Below are 26522 nucleotides of genomic sequence, written 5' to 3' on the forward strand. Positions count from 1 at the left end.
CAGATACTTACTAGCTGTGTGACCCTGGGCAAGTCACTTAACTTCTATTTGCTGCAGTTTCCTTATCTATAAAATGGGAGATAACAACAGCACCTACCTCACAGGGTTGTTGCAAGGATCAAAAGAGATAATATTTGTACAGCGCTTAGCACAGCGCCTGGATTCTCTTCCCTTTCCCTTCTATGACTAGGAGCATCCATCGGCCCTTCAAAAGAAAATCCTTCATTTGTTTGGATTCTCTCTAGGACATATTTCTTGCTGTTGGCAAACACTTTAGACACAAGCCCATCCCTCTGTCGTACGTCTCTTGGCACCACTTCAGAGCTGACTGTTGGACAACATTGTTTTTCTAGGTCTCCTTGTTCTGGTCTTCCCAGAATCTCAGGGTTGGAAAGGCCCTCAGAGGCCCCTTCTCTCTTCAGAGCCTGTGATAAGTGGCCATCTCTGCTCAAAGTCCTACATCGATGAGGTACCAAGGGGGAGCTTGTCCCACTTTGGGAGAGTTCTAATTGCCAGGAAATTTTTCCTCACACCAAGCCCAAATCTACCTCTCTGTAACATAAAAATAATGATGAGAATTTGCATTTACACAACACTTCAAGGTTTGCAAAGTGCTTTACATGTATTTTGTCTTCACTTTACAACAGCCCTGTGAAATAGACACTATGGGGAGTATGCCCTCCATTTTGCAGGTGAGGAAGCTGAGTCCCAGAGGTTGTGACTTTCTCATGACCACAGAGCCAGAAGGTAGAAGTGATATTTGAATGCAGGTCTTCCTTATTCTTAGCAGTGCTTGGCACATAGTAGGTACTTAATAAATGTTTAGTGACTAAGTGGCTGACTCTCAGTCAAACATTACTGAAGTCAAGCTATGATGGCTACTACATTACGTTTTCTTTCCTCCCCCATTCTGGACATCTCTTTCTTGTCTTCTGTACCTATGGACTCTACTTGAGGAAGCATGAAACAATCTAGTGAACACTGGATCTGGAGTCTGGAGAGAGCTGAGGTGGAGTGATGCCTCTAATATTTACTGGATGACCTTGGAAAAGTCACTTAAATCGGAGCCTGAGTTTCCTCGTCTCTGCAATAGAGATAACAGTATCTAAACTACTTACCTCACAGGGTTGCTTTAGAATTGAACGATAGGATATCTATTAATTGCTTTGCTAACCTTGAAGTCCTATGTAAATGTCAGCTCCATACTACTAAAAGTCTTATGCTTTATACTTATTGAGATATCTGAGCATCTTAATTAATGGAATTTCTCAATGAGGAGTGATTCTATGATTTCTGAACAAATTGTTTTAACCAAACCAAATAAAACAAAACTAATGATACATTCCTACAGATAGCAGGTCTCTAAGGTATATTTTTTAAAAATATCTTACTCATAAATATTTGATTTCCATTTTATATTTTTCTAGAATATGTCTATTATATTACTTTAAAAGCCCATTATCAGTATCAAATAAGATTTTAAATACTTTTAAATATCACGAATTCCTAAAATACTCTAGCAGATCTTTTTCTTTTACTGGGATAAAAGAAAAATAAATGTTCAAGAAAATTAATTTTCTTATTTAAGTATCAACAGGACACTTGGTTGCAGTGAATCTCCTCCCAAAAATGCGTTACCCAAAACTGAACAAAATACTCTAGATGCGATGTGACCAGGGACAGTATCACTTTCTTTTGTTCTGGATATCATGAATCTTTTAATGTACATGAAATGTTTGGCTCCCATATCATACTTGACTCATATCAAACCCCAAATTGACTAAACCTCTATATCTTTTCACATTGGAACCAATATCTAGTCATGTCTTCCCTATTGTCTACTTCCTGTATCACTGATTTTTTGAATCCCAGATTAGGCTCTTAGTCTCTGTTCAGTATCTTCTCATGACATTTGGCCTATCCTTCTAGAAAGCTGAAATATTTTTACCTCTTAACTCAGTTATTCAATATATTAGCAATCTCTCCTCACTTGATTTCATCTGAAAATTGAATTAATCATAGTATCTAGGCCTTCATACAAGTCACTGATAAAAATGTTGAACAGAAGAGGGCTAAGGATCAATCCTTGGGACATTCTACTGGAGACTTCCTCCAAGTTGACACTCACCCAATGATGAGTCCATCCATTTCACCAGTATTGAATCTAACTATATTATCATCCAAGCCACATCCTCATCTTGACCACAGTGGATATCATTAGAGACTTAGTATATCTGGATTTCAGTGAGTCATATGATAATTTCTTTAACATTCTCTTGATCTACCAGTTTCATAACCTTGTCAACAAAGGAAATATGATTTGTCAATTTTTTATGTATATGTGGGAGACAATTTGTCTGAGGAGAATGATTAAGGCTGCATTTTGGCACTTATAGGTGGTAGGGAGGGAGCGTGGTATAATTAAAAAGTCCATACACCTCTAAAATTAAAAATAAAATAATGCACCATCTGTGCTGGAGGTTGCCAACCTCTATGCTAACAGTTGCAGTTCTTTTCCAAAACGCCCAAATCATATTATTCAGGGAATGAGAAAGTATTGACAAAGATGCTCCCCCTCTCTTCTGAAAAGGATCGGTGGGACATGCAAATTGCCCATCATTTTAGAGCATATATTTAAATTACTAGTTGAATGGATACATTTACAAATCTTGAAGTTAACACTTGAATAATTTAGTTCTCAGACTCTGCAGTACACTGCAATTAATAGATCATAGAAACTTAATTGTTTATTCCTCTAGGAGGCTAAAATTGCTTTCAAATAGTTCTGTGTGGTGTTGTAATTGATAAGAGACTCAGGAAATAATATTTGAAATAGAGAAATTTGAGTTTTATTTCTTGCCTTCCCTTGGTGGGACTGTAATGCTTTAGTAATCGGTAGTTTAGACTGCCAGAAACCTGAAGCATCTGGCAAAATAAAACAAAAAGGCAAAAAAACCCCTCAAAATAAACAAACTCCCAAAACCTAAGAATTAGCCCAACAGGGATGGGCAACTCTCAAGAATAACACCCTGAAGGCATCAAAATGATTCCAATGAGAAGAAAAGAGGCATAGGCCTAAAGAGAACAATGCAAGACATGTCGATCAACTCCAGTTTGCAAAAGAAGATGGATGCAAGGGCCAAGTAATTGATTAATGCAAATAATAGGACGGACTTTTAGGAGTAATTTCAGGAGTGCTAGATCTCCAAATAAATCAAACTTGTCAATGAATACTAAAGATAGCAACAACAAAACATGTTTGTTTGTCATTATTTTTTTCACCACATTGAGTACAAGGAGATCAAAGAAGAGCTGGATTCCATGTAGATGGAATGTGTTGATACTGCATCTCTGTGAGTGAGAAGACTTGGAGATTCACAGATCTAGAGCCAGAAGGGTCCTTAGAGGACATTCAGTCCAACCTCTTAATTTGATAGATGAAGCAACTGAGTGACTTGTCCATGGTCACACAGGGATGAACAAAAAATGTCTTCGCAAGGTTCAGATGAGTTACTGAAGGAACTGGAAAATGTTATTGATATATTTCTGCAAGAAAACTGAGCAATTACGGAAATTTGGAAAGGTGTTGAAGGACTGGAGAAGGACAAATATTCTGGATTTTCAAAAAAAGTGAAGAGAGTAGAGTCAGTCTGCATGTTCAAGGCTGATAAGTTTGAGTTCTATTCCAGGCCAAATTCTAGATTCCTTTATTAAAGGGATGGTTTGTGTGCATTTAGAAAGGGAAGCAGTGATCATTAAAAAAGCTAGCATGGCTTTATCAAGAATAAAGGCTAACTTCAATTCTTTTTTTGATAGGGTAGCTCAACTAGGTTGATTGGGGGAATACTATGGACCAGGAGGATCTCAACTTTTTTTGTTGTTTGTTTTTTGGTACAGGTTAAGAGAGTCAAGGCTGGAAAAGTTCATCCTAAAAGATCTAGTGTTTTGAGTCTTGGTGAAAAATCTAATGTTCTCCTAGGTTGTATTAAGAGAGGCAAAGTGTCAAAAATGAATAAATAGTCCCTCTGAGCTCTCCCTGGGTAACACTGCTTCTAGGTAAGGTATTCATTTTGGGACCCCAAATTTGAGGAAGGATATTGATAAGGTGGAGCATATCAGAAGGGGTGGGCCAGAATGAGGAGATATGTAGAATCTGTGCCATATAAGGATCAGTTAAAAAGAAAAGAAATATTTAGCCAAAAATAAAACAAACCTTGGGGGATGACGATGGAGGGGAGAAGACACATGACAGCTCTCTTCAAGTCTGTCAAGGTCTGTTATATAGGAGAGGGATTAACCTTGCTCTGCTTGGATGCAGAGAGCAGAACTGGGTGGAAGTTACTGAGAGGCAGATTTAAGGTTATTTTTTTAAATGCCCGAAGCATTAGAGTTTAGAATGGGCTGCTTGGGGAGAGAGTAGCTGTTCCCTCCCTGGAGATCCTCAAACAGAAGGCGGTGAACACTTGTCAGGGTTTTTTCAAGAGAAATGGTGCCTTTCGGCAATTAGGTCTTGGTTCTTCAACAGCTAGGAGTGGTGAAAATGGCTAAGATGAGCCAAGGAGAGAACTGGTCTACCTGACGACCTGTCTTTGTATCCCCAACCAAGTACAGGGTCCTGCACTTAGTGGGTGCTTTCCCAATGCTTCTTATTGGATTGTCATGTGGATTCTAAGCTTTTTCTAGAGAAATGATCAGAGGGTGCCCCAATCTCTGGCTAGCCTTCTCCACTACAAGCCTATTTTCTTCTGGCATCCCTTGGTTTTAGTCTTACAGAGCAAGACCCAACATCTGTGAGCAGGAAAGATGGATAGTAGGTAGTGAAACACACCCAGAAACATCGGAATTTTCTCAACAACTGAGTGACTTTTTCGAGAACCTTGTTTCTGAATCCAGTCAATCGCCTGATTAGTCTTCCAGGGCCCATAAAATTAGCCTGTTTTGAGAGTGCTCACTAAGTTGTACCCTAGCAGGCACTTCTGAATCAATTCCATGAAGGTTTGGTGAGCATTAAAGGTCTACCTGTGCCAGGCTTTAAGGGGAACATGACATCATGCATTGTGGGATTCTGAAATTATGCTTCCACCAAAGATACACAAAAGTTATAACTAGGAAAATGAACGACTGAAAAAGCATTTATTACTTACTCTGTGCCAGGAACTGTGCTTAACAAATATTATGTCATTTGATCCACTTAATAATACTGGGAGGTAGGTGCTATTATGCCCATTTTACAGCTGAAGAAACTGAGGCAGGCAGCATTTAAGTGATTCACACAGCAAGTAAGTATCTGAGGCTGAATTTGAACTCAGGTCTTCCTTACTCCAGGCCCCACCCCTCTATCCACTGTGCCACCTAGCTGCACTCTAATAGAGTTTACATTCTATTAGACAAAACCTTTGAAGACTGGTAAATTACATCATTCCAAAAGACTTCCCGCTCCTTCACACTTTTCTTTCAAAAGTCATTCAGTCACCTATTAGTTATGGAATTAATAGATGATTTATGATCTCCCCCTGTTGGAATATAAGTTCCTTGAGAGAGAGACTGTCTTTGCTTTTATATTTCTATGGCCGGCCCTTAACGTAGTGCTTGACATACAGCAAGTGCTTAATGAATACTTCTTCATTCATTCATTCATTTGTTCATTCCTTCATTTTTTAATTAGTTCTCTTCTTTTTTTGTATCCCTGTTGAGATGTTATGTCAGAACCTTACCTGCTAACAAAGCTGATCTACATGTGAGGAAGCAACTCACAGGCTCTCAGAGCTGGAAGGGAGCTGGGAGCCTGGGAGCCATGCAGACAGTGATCAAGTTTAACCACTATCTCTACAGGACTTGTCTCTATACCAAACCTCCCAAGTGTTCTCCCAGCCTTTGCCTGAAGAACTCAAAAGAGGAGGAACCCACCACATCCCAAAGAAGCCTATTTCTAGGCTCTAATTGTTAGGAAACCTTTTCTTCCTATCAAGCCTAAATTTGCCTCATTTTAACTTCCAGTCATCCTTCCTGCTCCTACTCCGTGGGGCCAAGCAAATCAAAGATAATCCTTCATCCACATGCTAGCCCTGCAAGATATTTGTTCTCTCTTTGGGGATTCTTAACCTGGGGTCCATGAACTTTAAAAAAAATGTTTGGTAATTGTTTTTCAGTATAATAGATTGGGAGCAGCTAGGTAGTACAATTTATAGAGTGCCAAGCCTGGAGTCAATAGAGATCCAAGTTCAAATCCGCCCTCAGCCACTCACTAGCTGTATGATCCTGGGCAAGTCACTCAACCTCTGTCTACCTCAGTGTCCTACTATAAAATACGGGTAATAATAACACATACTCACCCTCCCAGGTTGTTGTGAGGATCAGATGAGATAATATTTGTAAAGCACTTAGCACTGTGCCTGGAACATAGAAGATGCTATATAAATGCAAGTTATAAATCTCCTATAAGTCTATATATTTTATTTTATGAATTTAAAACTATGATTCTAAGAAGAGATCTATAGGCTTCACCAGACTATCAAAGTCCATGATGCAAAAATTTTTTGGAAAAAATTTTTCCACCTTCACCCTCATTCCAAGTTCATCATCCTAAATTCTTTCTACTTTATTGATCACCCTGAAAAGGGGTATTATTTCAGTACTTCAAAGGTCTATGATTTCATGGGTATGAGTACCCCTTATAACAATATGAATGACTACTGATATTTATATCATACTTTTATAGCATTCTACAGACATCTCATTTGTGCTTCATAATAACCCTATGATGTGGGTGTGTTGGGTATTAGCAGTCTCGTTTCACAGTTAAGGAAAGAGATTCAGAGAGACTAGATATCTCACCCAGTTTCTGAGATGGGCCTTGAACCCAATTCTGCCCAGTTCCAAGCCCAGCACTCTATCCACTCTGCCATTATTCTGCCTCTTTCCCCACTAGAAAACTTAGTGGATGCTCTTTGAGAGTTAGCATGGCTCAGAAATTCACCCTATAGCCGATGTATCAACAAGCAAACATTAATATGTGCCTACCCTGCACTAGGCACTGTGCTAGGTATTCATAATACTAATATAAAAGTGAAATAGTTCCTGCAGTCAAAGGGCATGTTGTTTCCTTCTACTGAAGGGGAGATGATACGTCTACAGATAAGTACGTATACGATCTACAAGACAAATACACGGTGATCGAGATAGATACTAACATCAGAGGAAATCAACAAAAACCTCTAAGTGATGGGCTTCTTGACTTGGCTAGTCTGGTCCTCAGATAGTAGAAGGACCATTCGTCCCAGATCCTACACTTGAAACTGTTCTGCCTTGGAAAAATCTACTAGCATTTACATTGCTTTGGCATAACGTTTGGGAATCTGGGATCAGCTCCACACCGGAACGAGCCGCTGGAGCAAGTTGTAGAGGAAGCATAATTAGTGGTGTTGAGTTAGCAATTGGGATATTGAGGATGAGGGCATGGAACAAACAAGCAAGTTATGAAACATGCTCGTAGGTCTCAAAAGAAGGGAGACAAATGCGGAATGACTATCACCAACTAAAAGGGTCAGATCAACTGCCCTCTTACTTTCTGCCATGTTAGTTATTATTCTAGATTTAATTATATATTCTATAATCCTCCCCCTGAGAAAGCTGTAGTCATTTGCTCCATTGTTTACTTATATAGCCTCCTTTCGTGTCCCCTCTCCCCAGGGATACTCATTTTCTCTCTCTTTTTCTTGTTTTCCTCTGCCCTTCCTCCACATTGGCAGGTTGAGGTTTCACCAGAGGAAGGGTACCTATTACAACTTACTATTCTCAGGGTCCTAGGAGTAACCTGTGTGGGTGACTTTCCTTACCAATACTGTAGCTAGGAGCTCCCATTGGCTCATTTAACACAAACAAATCAAACAGTAAAACTCCATTAACCTTAACCAAAATGTTCACTGAAAATGCAAGGCAAACTATTTACACACATGTGCGTGTGCGCGCACACACACACACATGTGTATGTATACACACACATATATTATATATGTGTGTATATATATATGTGTGTGTGTGTATACATATGTATGTATACACCAAGAAACCTAAATTCCACTCTCCCATCAATGTGCCTATGGGGAAAGTATGTATGTACACATGCAAAGTCCTATAATAGTAAAGTATGTGTGTAGGTAAAGGTATGTGGCTAGAGCAACTCCATTTTGGAACTATAGACTTTGATATCCTCTGTCTGTCTCAGGAACTGTCTGTAAAGAGTCCTTGATGAGTGTATCGCTTGTGAACATTATGAACAAGTGGTTCCATTGCTAAGTTGAACTACTCCATGCTCTTCTGGACAAACACTTCCCTGGGTACAACATCTTAGCTTATAAACCTATCTTCTACTTGATTCTCTGGTGCTGCATTTTTTGAACTGTTCCTCTGCTCAACTTGGTTTGCTTCATGACAGGTGCTGTAGTTTCTATCACTTTTGGAGTCAGATTTAACAATGCTTCAGAGGAAGTAGTGGTATGCTTTTTAAAGAAAAGGCAGTGACCTTTATGTAAGTTTGGTGAAACCCTCTCCAATTCTCCTACTTTACAGATTCATCTTCTTTTCTATCTGCCAGTAAGAACAGGTGACAATGCAGATGAGCATCTACCTTTGTCTATCTACCTCTTTGCTGTCACAGTCTTCATCTTCTTTCTCAGTAAATGGTAGTAGTAGAGAGAGCAGACTTTCTTTGATATAACTCCTGGGCTTATTCTTTTACCTCTCTAGCTTTCTGTTTCATCAGCTGGGCCCCTCTATGAAAGACATCACATTTTCTTATGGTTTCTTATGGTTATAACCATCTGTTATAACCATCTGTCATCTATGGAGAATTGATAGAAAGACATACATGGGAAACAACTAAGATGAGAATATTTGGATTGGTCACATTCTACATCCCTGGATGTCGTGATTTCAAGGAAGGGCCCTTCACTGGGCAAGCTGCAAGAGTATGAATTTTTCAGCCACAATATCTTTTGAGGATTGTAAGTTACAGGAATCATAAGGCCACCAATCATAGCATCCTGGATTCAGAACTGCAAGGGAACTTAGAGGTTATCAAATCCCACTATCATATTTTACAACTGAGGAAACAGGTCCAGAATAGTTAGGTGGTTTGCCTAGTGTCACACAGCTATCTGAGACAAGACTCAAACCTAGTCTTTTTAACCTCAAGGCTAGATCTCTAGATCCATAGAGGGAATCTGTCCATTGATGAAATCTAACTAAGATCTTTGAAATGTTGAAGTTGTCTATTACTGTATAGACTGAATTTTCCTCCCTTTTCCTTGGTTCTTCTCTCAACATCATTTTAAGGGCTTCTTAAGTGGGGAATGGTTTTTGTCCTATTCCCAGATTCTCTTCCACTAACTTTTCTCTTTCTCTTCCCACCCTTCTACGCCTCTCTGTTACCCTTGGTTCTATCATCCTCCCTGGCAACAAGAACCATTTCACCTCTGCTCCCCCCACCCTGTTTACTGATTAACCCTTACCAATTTGCTATAGTTATTTTTAAACTCACCTAAGGCATAATTCAGCATAGAAACATATACAACAAACAACATCCTGACCTTAATGGAGGGCTCACCCATAATGGTGCATGCAAAGGGTGCAATCTTCTACATCAGGCACATCTACAATTGAATTTATGCATCAATATAGCATAGGCTCCCAACTGTGTAAAAGCATCATTTAGTTCACATGCTGCTCAATATTATTGACTGAACTGCTTGACCCCCTGGTCGTGAAAACTCCTTGGGTGTTTCCTGAAATCAGTGCTTTGGAGACTGTGAACATTTTGACTTCTCTGCTATTCTAGGTGTAAGTGGGTTTAGGACATGTGGAGTTTCATCATTTTGTTATCATTCCAGCCAGATTTTTGGAGTTGTTGCTGTCTGTGAATTCAGATACCAAATCCTGTTACTAAGGGGAAAATAAATCAGAATAATGTAAGCCAACATTTATGTCAGGTTGTAAGATTTGCAAAATTCTTTCAATACATCATCTCATTTGATCCTCACAGTAAAAGTCTGGTGTAGGTGCTAATCCATTTTACAGATGAGGAAACTGAGTCTGAAAGAAGTTGCCCATGGTCACACAGCTAATGAGTATCCAAGGTCGAATTCAAACTCTTCTGTATTGTGTGACTCCAACGCTCATCTGCTCTACTACTTAGCTTTTCTCAAAGGAATTATTGTGTGTATGTGTGTGTGTGTGTGTGTGTGTGTGTTTAATGATAACATCCTCTGGGGACATAACCCAAATTCCCTGAAAAATCAGCAGTTTTCCTTTTCACATTTGCCTCAATGGACCTGGCCATGGGTAGGCAACCCTGCAGAACTTAGGGGAAGCCTGTGAAAATGTGGGGGCCTTTCCTCCATCAGCTGGGTCCCAGAGCTCCTGAAGCATTTGATCCTAATGAATTTTAAATCCATCATTTCAAAACCAAAGTTAATTGAACTTGAACATGAAATAAGATTATAGGAATTCATTTTGGGGGAGCTGTTGGCAACTCACCTTTCACATTCTCATGCAAACCACATCCTTTGCAGAAGATCCCATCTTTCTCAAGTTGCAAAAAGTGGTAAATCTTCCCATGACATTTTTATCTGCTCGTGGATGCTATTTGAGCATGCTAGCAATAAGATATTTTTTTTCTGAAGGGGTGAGGTAAAACTGGAGGGTTGTATCCAAGCATTTTCTTTCGAAAAAGATGGACGTTGGTTTGCTCTACATGGTTTCTAGATCACTGGTGCCTCATAAATGTTAATATTATTAATGGAAAAATGGAAATATTTGAAATACTTTAAAAATAGATTTAGATGTTTTCCCTAAAGAATCAATCAATACATCTTTTCTCTTCTCTTCTGGTCTGTTCTATTCTCTCCTGTCATCTGCTCCATTCTGATCTTTTTCTATTCTATTCCATTCCACAAATATTTATCAAGCACTTACAATATGCCAGGCATTGGAAATGATTTTCTTAGATGGCGGGTGCTTAGCTTTACAAAATGAAATTAATGTATGTGGTTATAAAGAAGAACTAGGTCATGAAAAAGAATAAGACCGACTTAAAGCCTGTTAGGTAAATATCAATTTAATCTTCAAATTAAATGGCAGAATCATTTTTGTTGAAGGCTATTTCCTCTCTATTCAGTAATCCTTAATCTCCTATTTAGATGACACCATTGATGATATTCTCACATTAAACTGCTTTAAAACAGGAGCCATTTGTGTAAAATTGTCTGGTCTTTACTCATTTCTCCCCTTTCCTCTCACCTTTTACCCACGCCCCTGTTGTTTTCTGGCTGGGCTTAAAGGACAGGTTTGAAATGGTTAAAAACAAGGTTGCTTCCAACCTCACCTCCCCACCCTCCACCTCCAGCCTTTCCACAGGAAAATGAGAGTGAGTCTGGAGCACGGAGACTGTGCCTAGAATATGAAGGCTCATTTTAAATGTCTGCTCGCCACGTCAGGTGGAAAGAGTCCTGACGTTCTGTTCTCTGTTATTGATCTCTGGCTCAAGAATGATTTATGAAAAGGAAAAGTAGCGTTCTCTTAAAAAACATTACTTGATTGAATATGTCCATGGAGAAGAAGGCAAGTATATATGTGTCTTTGAAGGCCTCTGTGTGTGTATGTGTGTGTGCGCACACACGCATGCATGTGTATAAGGGGCAGGGAGATGTACTGAGCTTCCCCAATTCTTTGGAAGATGGGCACACACAATAGATGAGAGGCTGCAGCTGTCACTCGACATTTAGAAGATTGTCAAGTCAAAATAGACAAACAGCTATGTATATATGGGTTGCACATTTCCACTTAGAGCTGAGTTCTCCTTGGTGTGGGTTCTCACTCTACTTTAACAGTCCTGCATACCACTTAGTTACATGCTCCCGTAGAAGGTCCATCCAACATGCTGAGGTATTCTCATAGACCTCTTGACATTTTGAGGGTCCCATGCAGCATATGTCTGATTCATAGATTATTCTCCCTCTCTCTTCACAATGTGACAAATCTACCTTCTTTTCTAATATCCATCTCTCTGATGACATCCTTCTTGGCACATGGTCTGTGTCGTTCTTGGTTGCTGATATGCAACAGCCTGCCCATTCCCTCTAGTTCCATTGAGGTGACCTTCAAATGTGGTTCCTTATATGTCATGGTCTTGTGTGACTACCATCTATTCAGAACCACCATATGTCAGCCTGACAGCATGGTTGTCACATGCTATAACGATGCTGTGTGTACATATGTTCTAGATAAATATGTATGTATGCATGTGGTTCAGTAAATTCAAGGAGGGAATCAACAACTCTTGGCTGGTTTCACTTGAGATATCCTCCTACCTGCAGGCATTGCTATTATCAGATGAACTCTCAAGGTCCCCTTTCTAATTCTGATTCTCTGGCCTGTCTGAACAAAATGAAATAAGAGAGTATAATCAGGAAAGATATTCCTTGGAGGAAATGTCATTCTTCTTACTGCAATAAGAATTTAAATATCTGTTCTCAGATTCTTTTATTTGTGGGCAAAATCCAAATTAGACTCTGGTACATTGGAACAACTGTCAACAAGCAGTTATTAAGCACCAACTATATGTCAGGCATAGTTGAATGCTGGAGATCTACAAGGAGATGAAAACAGTCCCTGACCTTAAGGGAACAATGTAGGTCATTTAGAACGTGCACCACAGTTATATGGATCTCGGAAAAAGGCATTATTTTGCAATAGAAAATTCACTTTAGCAGTTTGATTAAATTTAACAAATTCTTATCAACATACATATTCTTTAACTGTAAGGAATTTACAATCTAGCAAAGGAAATAACATTTTAATCTACTCATAAAATTGAAATACAAAGCAGGAACAAGATAAGTACCTTAGGTGGGTACAAAGCCCTTGACAAGATCTGGAAAGCCTTGATGGAGTAGGTGATATTTGAGCTGAGCCTTGAAGGATAAGTTGGATTTCAGCAAGTGGGGTCTTGGGCCTGAGGCATGGATCAAGTGAAAATGTGGTGATGAGAAAAGATGGGGCATGATCAGGGAGTGGTCCAATTTGATGTGTCATGGGTCATAATGTGACATGTGGGTAGAAAGGTAGGCTGGAGCCAAGACCCGGAGAGCCTTGAATGCCAAGGTAGTACTCAGCCTTTCCAGAGTGAATTGTCATGGTCCTCTTTGAGAACAAAGGACAAACACAACCTGTGTAGCTTCTGCCTCTGCCTCTGCCCCGTCTCTGTGCTCCATTGTGATGGCTGAAGGCTGCCTCTTTACCTTCAGCTTTATTGGCTAGATTTCTTTCTCAAAAACCAAGCCCTAAACCCAATTCGCTCTGGAGCTCATGGATTGGACAATAGGTCCCTGCCCTCCTAGCACACAGTGAATATAAATACCAAATAGTAACTGTTTCTCTTTTGGCCAAGAACCCTGAGGGTCTGACCCTCCCAGTTTGATTTTTTTTTTGAGTTTTGATTAAAGAGGCCATCCCTTGATTAACTTGTTAAAGAGAAGTTATCTGACTCAAAAGTGAGAACCTGAAAAGACCTGAGCCCAAAAGGGCCAGGGTCTCCCAATGCATCCTGGGCCATCTCTAGTCGTTCTGGTGAATATCAGGCCACTGGACCCAGATGGCTCTGGAGGAAAAAGTGAGGCTGGTGACCTTGCACAGCCCTCTCTCACTCAAATCAAAGTCAAGGGTGAGTCATGCCATCATTTCCGTTCAAGAACGAAGGACAAACACAACAAAGATTCTGAACTTTGTTGATAATGGGAAAACACTGGAAATTTTTAGCAAAGATATGACAAGAATGAATGGAAAAAAATAAAACAAAATAAAACCATTTATTAAATGCCAGGTACTATGCTGAATGCTGGAGACACAAATACAAAATTGGAAAGTCTTTACCCTTAAGAAGCTTACGTTCTAGTTGGAGGAGACCATATTTATAGGGAGTGATATTTTGGGCCACTGAGAGATATTTTGCTTTGCAAATTTACAAGGATAGTAGTGTGGCCTTTGGGAAATAGAATACACACCTTCTCTAGTAGCAAAGAATTTGATTATGGCTCTGAAACAGGCAGGAGGGATGGGATAGAACATACAAGTCAGCTGACAATTAGATTTGTGCAGCGGAGATGAAAAGAAAGCATCATAGCTAATATTTACAGAATGCTTAAAAGTTTGTAAAGTGCTTAACAAATATTGTATCATGTGATCCTCACAATAATCCTCGTAGCTGCTGCTAAGATCCCCTTTGTACAGATGAGGAAACTGAGGTTCAGAGATTCAATGGCCAGCCCAGAGTCAGATAGCAGAGAAATGCCCAAGGCCAGAATTGCTCTCAGGTCCTCCTGATTCCGAATCCAGCATTCAATTTCCTAAGCAGACTGCTGCTTAGTTGCATTTCCCATCAGCTGAATTGGGGACACTGTATTTTATAGAAATGGCTCACCATTTCTGTGTCGGAGGTGATCTCTGAGGTGCAGAAGCAGGGGTAGTTGTAGGCCAAATTTACCAGTGGATGAAATTTCTCTTTTCTCTCCATTTCCCTTTCCCAAAGCCATTTTTTCTCCTCTCCCTGGCATTACTCCCAGAGAACTCTCAGGTAGCCAGTGCCCTTTCCTCCATTGATGCCCTCAGGAAAGGGGTGATGCTAGTCATTTATATCTTGGTTCTGTTTCCCAGGGATATTTGCATGTTAAGCCTTTTCTTTAATAGCATAGCGAATGCTTGTGTTTTATTTTTATAGAACTTCGCCCATCAGCAGGCATGAGGTTATACACTGACGGTGGGAAGAAGAGGGAAGAGTAGGAAAACATAGTAAAATTTCCCTAAAAATGTTCATTATGAATGGTGGTGCAACATAAGAAAATGCCCCTTAAATAGGAAGTATTTTTTCTTCTCCCTTTTTGCTTTTTTTTTTTAAACAGGTGATCTTAAACAGCAGGAAATGGCCCCAAACAAGAGGAATGTCGTCTTAGTAGATGGCGTCATACTTAACGGTCCCACAACAGATCCAAAAGCAGGAGAAAAATTTGTGGAAGAGGCCTGTCGGTTAATCATGGAAGAAGTGATCCTGAAAGCTCCTGATGTCACAGAGAAGGTAACTAATCCCAGAGCTGGAAGATGCTCAGAGGTCATCGAGTCTAGAGGTTCCCAAACTTATTTGGCCTACTACCCCTTTAAAAAATACTAAGTGCCCCTTGGAAACCTCCTTTCTTTAACCCTTTAGCTTTTTATTTTTGAAATCTGCATCATTTCAAAAAGATATAAAATATGTATTTTGAAATGACCCACACGCAACATGATCTTGAGGTCCTTCCTAGTCCTGGTTGCTTTTGTTTATACCCTCCATCACAGGTAGTACCCAGAAGAAAATGAAATACTCCAGATGTGTTCGGACTAGGGGGGAGCAGGCTTACCCCCCCCCCCTTCCTTTTTCTGCAAATCATAAAACAGCCTAACATTTCATTATTGTTTTCTTGGCAACCATGTCACATGGTTAACTGTAATTGAGCTTGCAATCCACTAAAACCCCAAGATCTTTTTCTAATGAACTACTCTCTAGCGAGACCTCCCCTATCTCGTCTTAGTGAAGTTGATTTTTTTGAACCCAAGTTTATTAAGACTTGAAATTTAATAGGAGTAAATGTAATCTTGTTATAATTGTCTCACATGTTCAAGTGTGTGGAATTCTTTTTGGCTCTTGAGTCTTTAGCATATTAGCTATTTCTCTTATCTCTAGGTCATTTGAAAATTTGTTAGGTATGCTATTTATATCTTCATTCAAATCATTGCTTAAAAGTGTTAGAGCACAAAAAGACTGTCTCCCACATGACTAGAACTCATCCAGGGCACCTAGGTGCTCCCTTCCTGTCTCCCTATTGATTTTAGCTATCAACCTATTAACCCCCCTTTTTTGTTGAAACCTTTGCTGACCAAAGTTCATTCTATTTGGCAGAGAAAATAGAAACAAAACAAGATATTAGCAACTCTACCTTTTCTCTGCAGTTTGTTACCATCCCATATACCCTAAATATGGCTCTTAGCCTCTCCACGATCATCTCTTTTCCCTAGCATAGCTAACAAAATCCTTCCCATTGTCCTTAGCTGTTCTTACCAATTTCCCCTCAATATTAACTTGAGGACTCCCAACATTGTGTTCCATTTTGTACTTATCCACCATTACTTTCCCTTCCTTTCAACCTCTGTACATGTCTTTTTAAAAAATCTAAGTTATTCAAGAGTTCCTTGTGCTTCCACACCAGCCTCTTTAGATAACTCTAACTTCTTCCTTTAATTGGTCCTGTTTCTCTTTATATCTTTTCAGAATTTCATTCTTCAGAGCTTCCTATTATTCCTGAGATTACTTTCTCTGCAGAATTTTAGTTTGTAAAATTCTACCTATCCTTTTACTGAATGCTTTGAATTCTACTTTCCCCAAGTCAAGAGTTCACAACAGACATTTCCTTTCCCTCTTGATTACAAATTCTAAGATGCGATGGTCACTTCTCCCTAAGGTTCCCATCATTTATTTCAAGCAAATGACTCTTCCTTGTTGATAGGAGTCATACTCAGAATCCAATTTGCCTCTCTTGGTTCCTTCATTTTTTGAAGGATGAAATTATCATTAAGACAAATCAAGAAATCGTTAGTTGCTCTTCTTGATGTGGAGATGATCTCCAACATATGTCTGCATAATTGAGATTCCCCCATCTTGCCCCCATGCCAGGCAAATGAGACAATATTTATAAAGTGCTTAGCACAGTGCCTGGCACATGGTAGATGTTTAATCTATCTTTACTTCTCTTCTTCCCCCTCGCCAGGCTTGTGATCTCTTTCCCAAAATGGTAGTCTATTTCCACTCTGTCTAGATTGTCTACAGCACACGCCAATGACAATATCACGGTGGCCTCCATTGATCTTTACCCAAACATCCTACGTCTGGTTCTTGATTTCTTCAGATGGCTATAGATGGTACTACTCCAAACCCATTTTTACCTATTCTGTTCCTTTAAAAAAAAAGATTACACATTCATTGCTATTTTCCGGCCACATGTTCCTTTTCACCAGTTCTGAGCAAGGTAAAATTTTCTTCCTTGTTTTTTCTCGTCCACTTTTCCATTACCCACATCTTGTGCGTTTGTGTGCAGACATCTGGACTGATTTGCTTTGTTGCTTGCTGGTTTTCCCCTCACCCCCCTTTTTTGTATTTTGTCTCGTCTCAGTTTCTTGGCACGTATACAACTGTTTTTCTTCTGCCATTGTTGCTACCTTCTGTGGTACCCAGTTGGTGAGTGCCATTTAGATATTTAGGTATCTTTCTCTGTCCTCCTTCCTCTTTAGTGTAAATCCCTTTTCTTTAGATTTGTAAAACTCCAGGCAAATATATTTTTATCGGCCCTTTTTATCTACATCCAATCCCTGAACAAGAGCCCTACTTTCCTGTATTGTTGAGAGGAGAAACAGGATCAGGAAAGGCTTAATTAACAGTGGTACATGACCTGAGCCTTAAAAGAAGAGATGAATTCCTTTAAATTTTTTAAACATTTTTATTTAAAGTTTAAATTCCAAATTCTATCCTTCCTTCCTTCCCTTCTCTCCCTCCTCCCTGAGACAGTAAGTAATCAGTTATAGGTTATACATGTGCAATTATGTTAAACATTTCCATATTAGTCATTTTTTACAAGAAGACTCAAATGAAAGAAAAAAGAAAGAAAGAAAGTGAAACATAGCACGCTTCTGTCTGTATTCAGTCAATATCAGTTCTTTCTCTGGAGGCGGATAGCATGCTTCATCATCAGTCCTTTGGGATTGTCTTGCATCATTGTATTGCTGAGAATAGCCAAACCATTCACAGTAAAGAGATCAATTCTTAAAGGTTAGGTTGAGGAGGGAATACGTTCTTCTCCTGAAAGATGGTGTTCTTGAATGTCCAAAGGTGGGAGATAGCATTCTGAGTTTGAGGAACAGCAAGGGGCTGAGTGTCAGCAGCTCACAATTTATCCCCTCCTCCTCTCTGCTCTTTTCCTGTTGGATTGAAAGCTATTTGGGTAGGGAGCTTAGATTTTCCTTCTTTGTCTAGCCATATAGGATGTATCTATCATTAGGCAGTCAAATGGGGGACCCCTAAAAGATTCAGCACTTGTGGTTGCCTGAAGGTTGTTAAAATGTCCCAGAAGCAGAGGCAAGTCTAATATTTCTCAGGCCCTGCCGAGCGAGCCGGCTGCTGGTGAACTGTAACACCTTTTTTCAGTCATTTCTGATTCCCCTCTGCCTGGATGGATGTGATTTCCATGTCACTGTTTGATTTCCTCTGCTTCCTCTTGACCTCATGCAGTATTTATAGCATGCATCCCCACACCCCCTTCCATCTCCAGGTTTGCGAATGGCAGCCTCCGGAGCAGCTGAAGCAACTGCTTGATCTGGAGATGAGGGACACTGGGGAACCACATCAGAGACTCTTGAAACTTTGCCAGGATGTCATCCGATACAGCGTCAAAACCAGTAAGGCTCTTAATTTGTCTCATGACCTCTAGCTCAGCGACAAGGCAATGTGTTCTCTTAGAAATGGGTTTTCTGTTAGAAAAGCAGATTATAACTAGGTTTATGGGATGGAAAAGATTGAAATGAAAACAAACAATGGATCTGTTGTTTTTAGGGGTGTCACGTAGTTTAGGTTGTTGGCATTTCTTCTGATGATTGAACAAAGTTGACTCTGTGACCAAACCAATTGATTTTTGCAGAAATCTGCTGTGAAGCAAAAAAACCCAAGTTGACAGCAAAAGAGCTGATTGGCTGACCATGGGTAGAAATGGACTGTAGTTTTACAGTGCCCTGCTCTTTCTAATGTGCCCATTAAAAAAGTATTTACCATGACAGCTTTTCCCTCCTTGTTCCAATCCTGCATTCAGAAGTAAGCAGCTTAAATCTGCCATGTAATTTGGGTTCCTATGTTGGTCATGTGAATTTTACAAGGAACTAAAAATTCTACATGATGGCTCTCCGAAGTCCTTATGAATGCTAGTAAGAGACTGCTCCATTAAAGTATCCTTACAAGTTCTTTGACCTTTGATTGACATCTCATGTCTAAATTTTTAAAAAATAAGATCCAGCAGGAACACAAAGACCTTTAGCAAGTTGGAAGAAGTAGAAACACCCATTGTATTCTAGCTCATAGATGGTAACACATGGAAACTGAGAAGCATTGTTGTTCCTTCTTCATTTTCAAACAGGATCAATGACATTGTGGGTGATGTCTTGATTTGCGAACGAATAGAATTTAAGTGATGCAGAGTTACACAAAGTCATCAGCCTCACTCTCTCTTCCAGTGTCATTGAAGTCCAGTGGCAAGACAGAAGTCAAAACTACTGGTGATGGCCTGGGGCGCAGTAGATGACTTTTACATATAGTCTAATGTTAAGCAGCATTGGTTTTGGTTTTGTAGTTAGACACCTTGAGTTCAAACTTCTTCTCTGCCACCTGTGTGACCTTGGGCATGTCACTTACCTGTTCTGAGTCTCAAGTTCCTTATTGATAAGATGAAGGGGTTAAACTTGATGAGAACTAATTTCCTTCCAGCTTGAAATCTAGGAGCATATTCTGCTGACCACTCCTCACCTATTGGATACTCTCTCTTCTCTATATTTTCATGAATGTTCTTCCTTTTCATTCTCTTTTGATAGCTCATCATCCATATCATTCCCCTTAGCAGTAGATATTCCTCCACATTCTGTCCTCTTCCCTCTTCTATTCTCCCTCTATATTCACTCTCTTAGTGACTCCAACAGCTCCTGTGCATTTAACTGTTATCTCCATGCAGATGACTCCCAAATCCATATATTGAGCCTTGTTCTCTCCCCTGAGCTTTATTACCAGGTCACTAATTCCTATTGGATATTTTGAACTGGATGTCTTAGCAACATCTTAAATTTAATGTGTCCAAAACCGAATTCTACCTTCTCCTCTTACGTACTTTGCAATTTCTATACAAGACAGCATAATTCTTTCAGTTTCCCAGGTTCATGGGCTTGGCATTACGCTTAACTCTTCATGCTCCTTCACCTCACATATCCAATTTGTTGCCGGATCATACCATTTCTATCTCTATAATATGTCTCAAATCCAAGCCCTCCTTTCTATTGTCACATACTCTCCACTTTAGTTCAAGTCCTCATCATCTCTCCCTTGGATTATTATAATTGCTTTCCAACTGGTTTATGTCCCTAAGTCTCTCCCCACTCCAGTCCATCCTACACACAGCATTGAAAGTGAGTTTCCTCAAATGCAGCTCTGACCAAATTACTGTTCTATCCAATAAATTCAAACGCTTCCCTAGTATTCACCAGCCTTGTTGTTGCTCCACCAAGTCCAACTCTTTGTGACCCCATCTGGGGTTTTCTTAGCAAAGATCCTGGAATAGTTTGTCATTTCCTTCTCCAGCTCATTTTACAGATAAGGAAAGTGACACAAACAAAGTTAAGCAACTTGTTTTATTCCCTAGAATAAGAATAAACTATAAATCCCCTGTTTGGCTGTTGAAGCTCTTTACAACCTGGCCCCAAACTATCTTTCCAATCTCATTGGACATTATTCCTCCTCCTGTACTCTGCAATCTGGCCAAATTGGTCTTCTCTCTATTCTTCAAACATGTCCCTCCATTACCAATCTCTATGCATGCCCAGAATGTACTTCCTCCTTCCCTTCACTTCATGGAATCCCACTTTGAGGGACTTTGTCTTTGAGACACAGCTTAAGCACCATCTATGGTACAAAGCCTTTCCTGATTCCTTCCCTCACAGCTGCTAGCCTCCTTCCCCAAACCACCTTGTATTTATTTACTTTGTATGTATTTGTATTTACTCATTTTACTATATATATATATATATATATATATATATATATACACACACACATATATTCATATATATGTGTGTATGTGTTTGTATATGTATATGTATATATATATATATATATATATCTACATATATATTCATTTGAATGTCTCCCCAATTAGAATGTAAGCAAGAATTGTTTTATTCTTTGTACTTGTGTCATTAGCACCTAGCACAGTGTCTGGCACTTAGCAGATACTTGCTAAATGTTTGATGATTAATTTATTGACCTTCTAAGCTTATATGGATTAAGTAAGCACCCATGGCAATGTGATAGAGTATTTTTTCTTAATTGACTGCTGACACACAAAGTACCCCGTGCCTAAATTTCAAAAGGAGAAAAAAATCAGTTAAAATGAAAGATACAGATTTTTAAATGCAGTAAAAAGTTAATCCATTGCTTAGGACCAACCTAGCTTGATGCCACGTGAATTCTGACACTGAATTAAATTTAGTGGAAAGAATCTAATCAAATTACAGCTAAAAATAATTGGATTGTATCCCCTTGGGAAAGGCTGGTGTATTTATCAAAAGCCCCGTTAGCATTTCGGGAGCAGAGATACATATCTTATTATTATGGTCTATGTCAGAAGGGGTGGAATGACATTTAATGTCAGGGATTCTTAGTTTACTGGACTTGTTCCATGCTGTTGCTATGGAAATCACTCATAAATTAACATGGAGAACTCTAAAAATTCTTTTTGCAATCATGGCTCCTAGCCATGCCCAGATTCCATTGGTGGATTAGAGGAAGAAGTTTTCATGTCCTGTTTTTATAGTTATTTTCTCTCTTAGTTATTTATGTGGGGGGATGGGCTGGTTTCAAGGAAGAAAGTCTAATGGAGACAACATTCATTGTAATAGGAGGCTACTCATGAACACGGTTCCCCGTAGATTCCCAATGGCATTGCCCCATTTAGAAATGGGGAGATGTTGGTTTGTTCTGTGACATTCCATGATTACACATGAAATCAAATGTCCTGTGAGTTACGGGTATGGATATTCTTTCCCAAGAGGTAAAGCCAAGGACCTCAGTAATGCTTATTACAAGGGGCAATGGAGGGTAGGGGAAAGAATACTGGATTTGAAATCAGAGGACTTGGGTTCAAATCTTGACTTTGCCATTATCTAAGTGTGTGAATTTGGACAAGTCACTTGACCTCTCTGGGCTTCACTCTCATCCTTTGTAACATGAGAGAGTTGGCCGATGTGGCCTCTGAGGTCCATTCCAGTCCTAAATCTGTGATGCTGTGTGAAAATCAATGGGGTTGTTACAGTGGGGGGGTTGCCTTAGAGAACCAAAGCAGTGCCAGAGTTGGGATCTTTGAGGCTGTTGAGTTCAAGGCCCTGTTGGACACATGACTCTCCTCCCCAAGCAGTCAATGAATGTCGGCTTGACTGCCTCCATGTTAGGAGAAGCAAGGAGCAGCTCAGGTCATTTTTGTAACACTTTATCCTATTTCATGGAGCCATAACTTCTCCCTGCCCCTGCCCCCTTTAACTTGACATCCTTGCTCCTGGGCCTAATCCTTCCTTTCTAGGATGATGCAGAGTCAAGGTATTCTCCCTTTCACAAGAATCTCCTTACTTATTCAGCTCAATTCAATCCAATTCAACAAACTTTATTAAGCAGCCTCTACATGTGGAGCACTTTGCTAGGCCCCAGGATACCAAGGCATAAGGAGAGAAATTCCTTCCCTGTCCATTTCTTTGCCCTTATATCCCCAAGCATAGTACCTAATACATAATAAGTGATTAATAAATGCTTTGTTGGTTGATTCTACTGAGGGGGTTTACATTTTTCTCCCCTAAATCAATCAGCAAATGTTTGTTAAATGCTTAACTGAGTATCTGGTACACAGTAGGCACTAAATAAATGCTTATTGACTTACCCTGTTACCTGGCCTTGGCCTACTATATGGGGCCTGAGGATACAAAGACATAAGTGAAAGTTTCTGCCCTTAAAAGCTTATATTCTCTCTTTTTTCCAGTCTAATATCAACCAATCAGCCAACAAACACTTATTAATCAGCTACTAGGTGCCAAGCACCATACTAAGTGCTAGGGATACAGAGAAAGACAGGAGAGTCCCTGCCCTCAAGGAGTTCACAGTCTGATGTAAGCACCTTCCTACAAGGAGGCCACTTCATCTTACTAAGCTTCAGTTTCATCCTACTTAAAATGAAGAGGCTGAACTAGATGGCCTCTCATTCGGTTCTTCCAATGTTGCTCATGTGATATGCTTTGAAGTCCCTTCACTGTCATGGACAGCCTCTAGATCATCTCTAGGTGTTCAATGTTCTTCCACTAATGTGGCACCTAGTACTAGACACATATTCCTGATGTGGTCAACAGACCCCTGCTTACATGGTCTAGGGGCAGCTAGGTGCCCTAGAGTCAGGAGGACCTGAGTTCAAATCGAGCCTCAGAGACTTGACCCTTACTAGCTGTGTGACCCTGGGCAAGTCTTTTAACCTTGATTGCCATACACACACACACACACACACACACACACACACACACACACACAAGAAAGTTTGTGTCTAATGTTATCTGAATCCTAACTGAATTCAGTAATAGATGTATATGTTTTAATCATCTTGACCTTTGTCTTGCCACTGGACTTCGATGATTCTGGAGGAGAGAATGAGGTATCCTTGCCTCACTTAAATCCAATTCACCGGAAAATCAAGATATCCCACTCATAATGTCATTGGTCCTCTTCCGGAATGATGAACAACCACCACAAGAACCTATGGCTTTCACTTTTGTATAGCAGCCATATAGATACTTAATAAATGTTCACTGATTGATACTGTCAGTTATGGCAGTCCAGTTGGAAAAATGTAAGGGTGGATTTACCCAGAATAACACATAACAACAACAACAGTAATACCAGCGATATTACCACTAACCTTTATTATTAATAAACCAGCTTGCTGAGCATTCTGTTTCATATGCAAACATAGAGTGACAAAGAACAAAGTAGCAGTCCCATTCCTAAATTTTAATCCTCGGGAATCATTTCTGTGAGTGACCCGCTATTAAAATTTACACCGTTGGAACCATGTGCCCAATAAAAAAGAAATAGACTACTAAAATAAGATGTGGAAAAATTCTTCCTCTAATCAACTAATGGAATCTGTACATGGCTAGGAGTGATTCATGAAGAATTATAATAACGGTAACTGATTTTTAGTACTTCAGGTTTTGCAAATTCCAGAGTGTAAATCTTGTCTCCAATACTTACTAGTTATGTGACCCTGGGTAAGTCACTTAGCCTCTTTGTGCCTCCGTTTCTGCATCTCTAAATTAGGTGGCTGGACTGGATGGCCTCTAAAGTTCCTTTCAGGTCTAAACCTATGATCTTCATGTGAATTACCTTATTTTATTCTTACAACAGCCTTGAGAGATAATTACTGTGGGTATTGTTTCCCTGTCTAACAGATAAGGAAGCTTTGGCTCAAGGAAGACATGGCTTGTTCCTGGACAAAAGCTAGAATGTATCCAAGGCAGGATTTGAACCTAGGTCTTACGCATTTACAAGACCAGTCATTAATGCACTCTACCAACCTGCCTTTCTAATGAACAAAAATTTGTAGAATATGTGAGCAACTCCTCATTGCCTGTCCCTCATAAAACCCTGCAGGGCAACACTCTTGGTGTCTGTTCATAAGATTAAAATCTAGGGTCCATGTTGAGAATAAGTTTCACCAGTTAAAGGAAAAGCTTCTAACAAATGGGCAGACAACAATCAAAGGGGAAGTTTCTCCTGGAGTAAAACAAACATAACAGAAATAGGAGATAAGCTGAAGGTTCCCTGACTGAATCGTCTGATTGCCTCGAGGCAATCTGCTTGTTCCAGGAGAAGCCCATGAGAAAAGACTTTAAAGTTCTCTCTTCCTCTCCACATGTGTGTGTGAATTAAGAATGACTTGTGTTTGAATCAACAGATCACCCAAGATTCTTCAATCAGCTGTATGCGGGAATTGATTACTATTCCCTGGTTGCTCGGTTCATCACAGAGGCTCTGAACCCAAGTGTGTAAGTGAAGTGTTACTGGAATTTTGTGGCAAGAATGGATTTCTTTCCATTCAGATATTTGGAGTGTTTGCTAAATGCTTGTGTCGTGGTTCCATTTCTGTCCTAAATAATAGTCATAATTGCTGACTTGCACATACTCATTTTAGAGGGGTGAAGAGGGACACAGATCTATGATTTAATTGATAGGGAACTCATGGTATAGAAACTTCCTCCCCAGATACAGGTCAATGACTCACCTGAAACTTCATAAAGTCATAGCTCTAGAGATGGAAGGGATCTTAGAGACCACTGAGTCCACGACTTGAACAGTGGTCTTTGTGCCTTGGGCAGCTAAGGTGGTACAATGGATAGAGTGCTAGGCTGGGAACCAGGAAAACTCATCTTCCTCAGTTCAATTCTGGCCTCTGACACTCACCAGCTTTGTGTCCCTGGGCAATTCACTCAAGCCTGTTTGACTCAGTTTCCTCACCTATAAAATGAGCTAGGGAAGGAAATGGCAAACTACTTCATTATCTTTGCCAAGAAAAACCCCAAATGGAGTCTTGAAGAGTCGGACATGACTGAAACAACTCAACAAGAACGTTCTGACTAAGTTTTCCTTATTGGAAGCTCTTAATGGTTCTTAAGTCTTAGCCCTGTGCTCCTCTGCATGAAGGGGTGTGGGAAAACTATGATGAATTTCCTACTGTCCGCTCTCCCCTGTTTGTGCTTAGAAGGGGATACAAGCAATAATAGTAGCTGGGACTTACAGACTCCTTTAAATTTTGCCAAGCGCTTCACATGTGTGGTATCATTAGCAACCCCACAAAACCCCGTGAGGTTGGTGCTTTGTATATCCTCACACCCATTCAGCAGATGGAGAAACAGAAACCCAGGGAAGTTAGTTGATTTGTCCAGGGCCACATGACTAGTAAGAATCAGAGGCAATGTGAACCTAGGTCTTCCTGACTCTAACCATAGCAAGCTGTATCTCATACATCCACCACTAAACCTCTAAAAATAAAAGAGTGAGCCTTTCAATTTCTTCTAAAAAATCCAAACAAAGCTAGAAGACACTTACAATACAGACACGCACATTAGACAAATTTTTATATACCTCTATCCACACTAATGAAATCCCTAACTGAGGTGAACTTTCATTTTTCTCATAGGCATCAGTGATTGTTAATGTACTCAGTACACTGCCAGAATGACTATTTCTGAATATGTCGTAGTCAGAATTTCCATAATATAAAGTTGGTGACATACTTTTGTTCTTTATCTCTGAGATGATATATTTTAAGTAGGCTTTAATTTAATTTATTGACTTATATTACCAGATCTGTATTTGCATCCATAATTTTAGGGTTCAAATACCACCTCTGACATGCCGGCATGACATTGGGCAATTCATTGGCCTCATAGAGCCTTGGTTTCCTCATTTGTAAGATGAAAGAGTTGGACTACATGGTCTTAGGGGTCCTCTCCAGTTCTATGTCCTTGATCCTGTAACTTTTCTGAGACTTAGTTTTCCTCATCTGTAAAATAAGGGGGTTTCCCTAGATGGCCTCTGAGGCCTGGGA

The 26522-nt window shown here is 39.8% G+C and overlaps 1 protein-coding gene across 1 annotated transcript in view; it reads left to right on the forward strand.

The window, feature by feature from the left end:
* The first annotated feature begins 14956 nt into the window (after nucleotides 1-14956).
* The window catches only part of GADL1 (glutamate decarboxylase like 1), a 169135-nt gene continuing 157569 nt past the window's right edge, over nucleotides 14957-26522 (forward strand). Inside the window, exons 1-3 of the mRNA XM_036760996.1 lie at nucleotides 14957-15124; nucleotides 18402-18528; nucleotides 24870-24960. Of these exons, the coding sequence (XP_036616891.1) occupies nucleotides 14972-15124; nucleotides 18402-18528; nucleotides 24870-24960 (371 nt within the window). The 5' untranslated portion in view covers nucleotides 14957-14971. The remainder of the gene's footprint in view (nucleotides 15125-18401; nucleotides 18529-24869; nucleotides 24961-26522) is intronic.

Source organism: Trichosurus vulpecula, chromosome 5 (genome assembly GCF_011100635.1).
Source record: "Trichosurus vulpecula isolate mTriVul1 chromosome 5, mTriVul1.pri, whole genome shotgun sequence".
NCBI lineage: Eukaryota > Metazoa > Chordata > Mammalia > Diprotodontia > Phalangeridae > Trichosurus > Trichosurus vulpecula.